Genomic DNA, 608 nt, shown 5'->3' on the forward strand with positions numbered 1-608 from the left:
GGCGCCGGCTGTGCTGTGGGGCTGGGGGGTGGGGGCTGTGGTTGTGGCTGTGCCATGGGGCAGGGCTGCTGACACAGCCCGCAGGGGGTCTGTCCTTCCGCCTGGACTCGTGGCGGGACGGGTACCACGCCTGGCCCCTGGGACAGATGTGGCCGGAGCTCGAGGGAGAGGTGGACGCTGCCTTCGCCTGGGACGGACGCACCTACCTGATACAGGTCTGACCCCACGGGGCTGAACCGTCCCCTGTCCCTGTCCCCGTCCCCTGTGGGTCCTGCCCCCAGCCCTGCCTCGCTCCCCCACTGGCGAGACCTGCCAGGCCTGTGCCTGAGATGGGGTGGCTCAGGCACCTCGAACCTGGCACCGGGGCTGCTGGGGGACGTCATTCCCCGGGACCAGGGCACCTCGGGGACGACACCCCCCGGTCCTGGGGCAGCCGGGGGATGCAGAGGCACAGCACACTGCAGTGCCCCCGGGGCTGTGCTGCCCTTGCCCCCAGCCCCCCGTGGGATTGCCCCCCCCAGGCCCTCCCCACCCCACAGAGTCCCCGGGCACCCCCTAAAACCCATCCCCAGCCTGCAGGCAGACAGCCGGCCCCGCCCGGTCCCGCC

General features: G+C 72.9%; 1 protein-coding gene across 1 annotated transcript in view; it reads left to right on the plus strand.

Annotated features, from left to right (window-relative positions):
• HPX (hemopexin) overlaps positions 1 to 608 on the plus strand; it is an 8,147-nt gene that overhangs the window by 4,015 nt on the left and 3,524 nt on the right. The window contains exon 2 of the mRNA XM_009281991.1: positions 64 to 215. Within this exon, the coding sequence (XP_009280266.1) occupies positions 64 to 215 (152 nt within the window). The remainder of the gene's footprint in view (positions 1 to 63; positions 216 to 608) is intronic.

This window comes from Aptenodytes forsteri, unplaced genomic scaffold (genome assembly GCF_000699145.1).
Source record: "Aptenodytes forsteri isolate BGI_AS27 unplaced genomic scaffold, ASM69914v1 Scaffold485, whole genome shotgun sequence".
Classification (NCBI taxonomy): Eukaryota; Metazoa; Chordata; class Aves; order Sphenisciformes; family Spheniscidae; genus Aptenodytes; species Aptenodytes forsteri.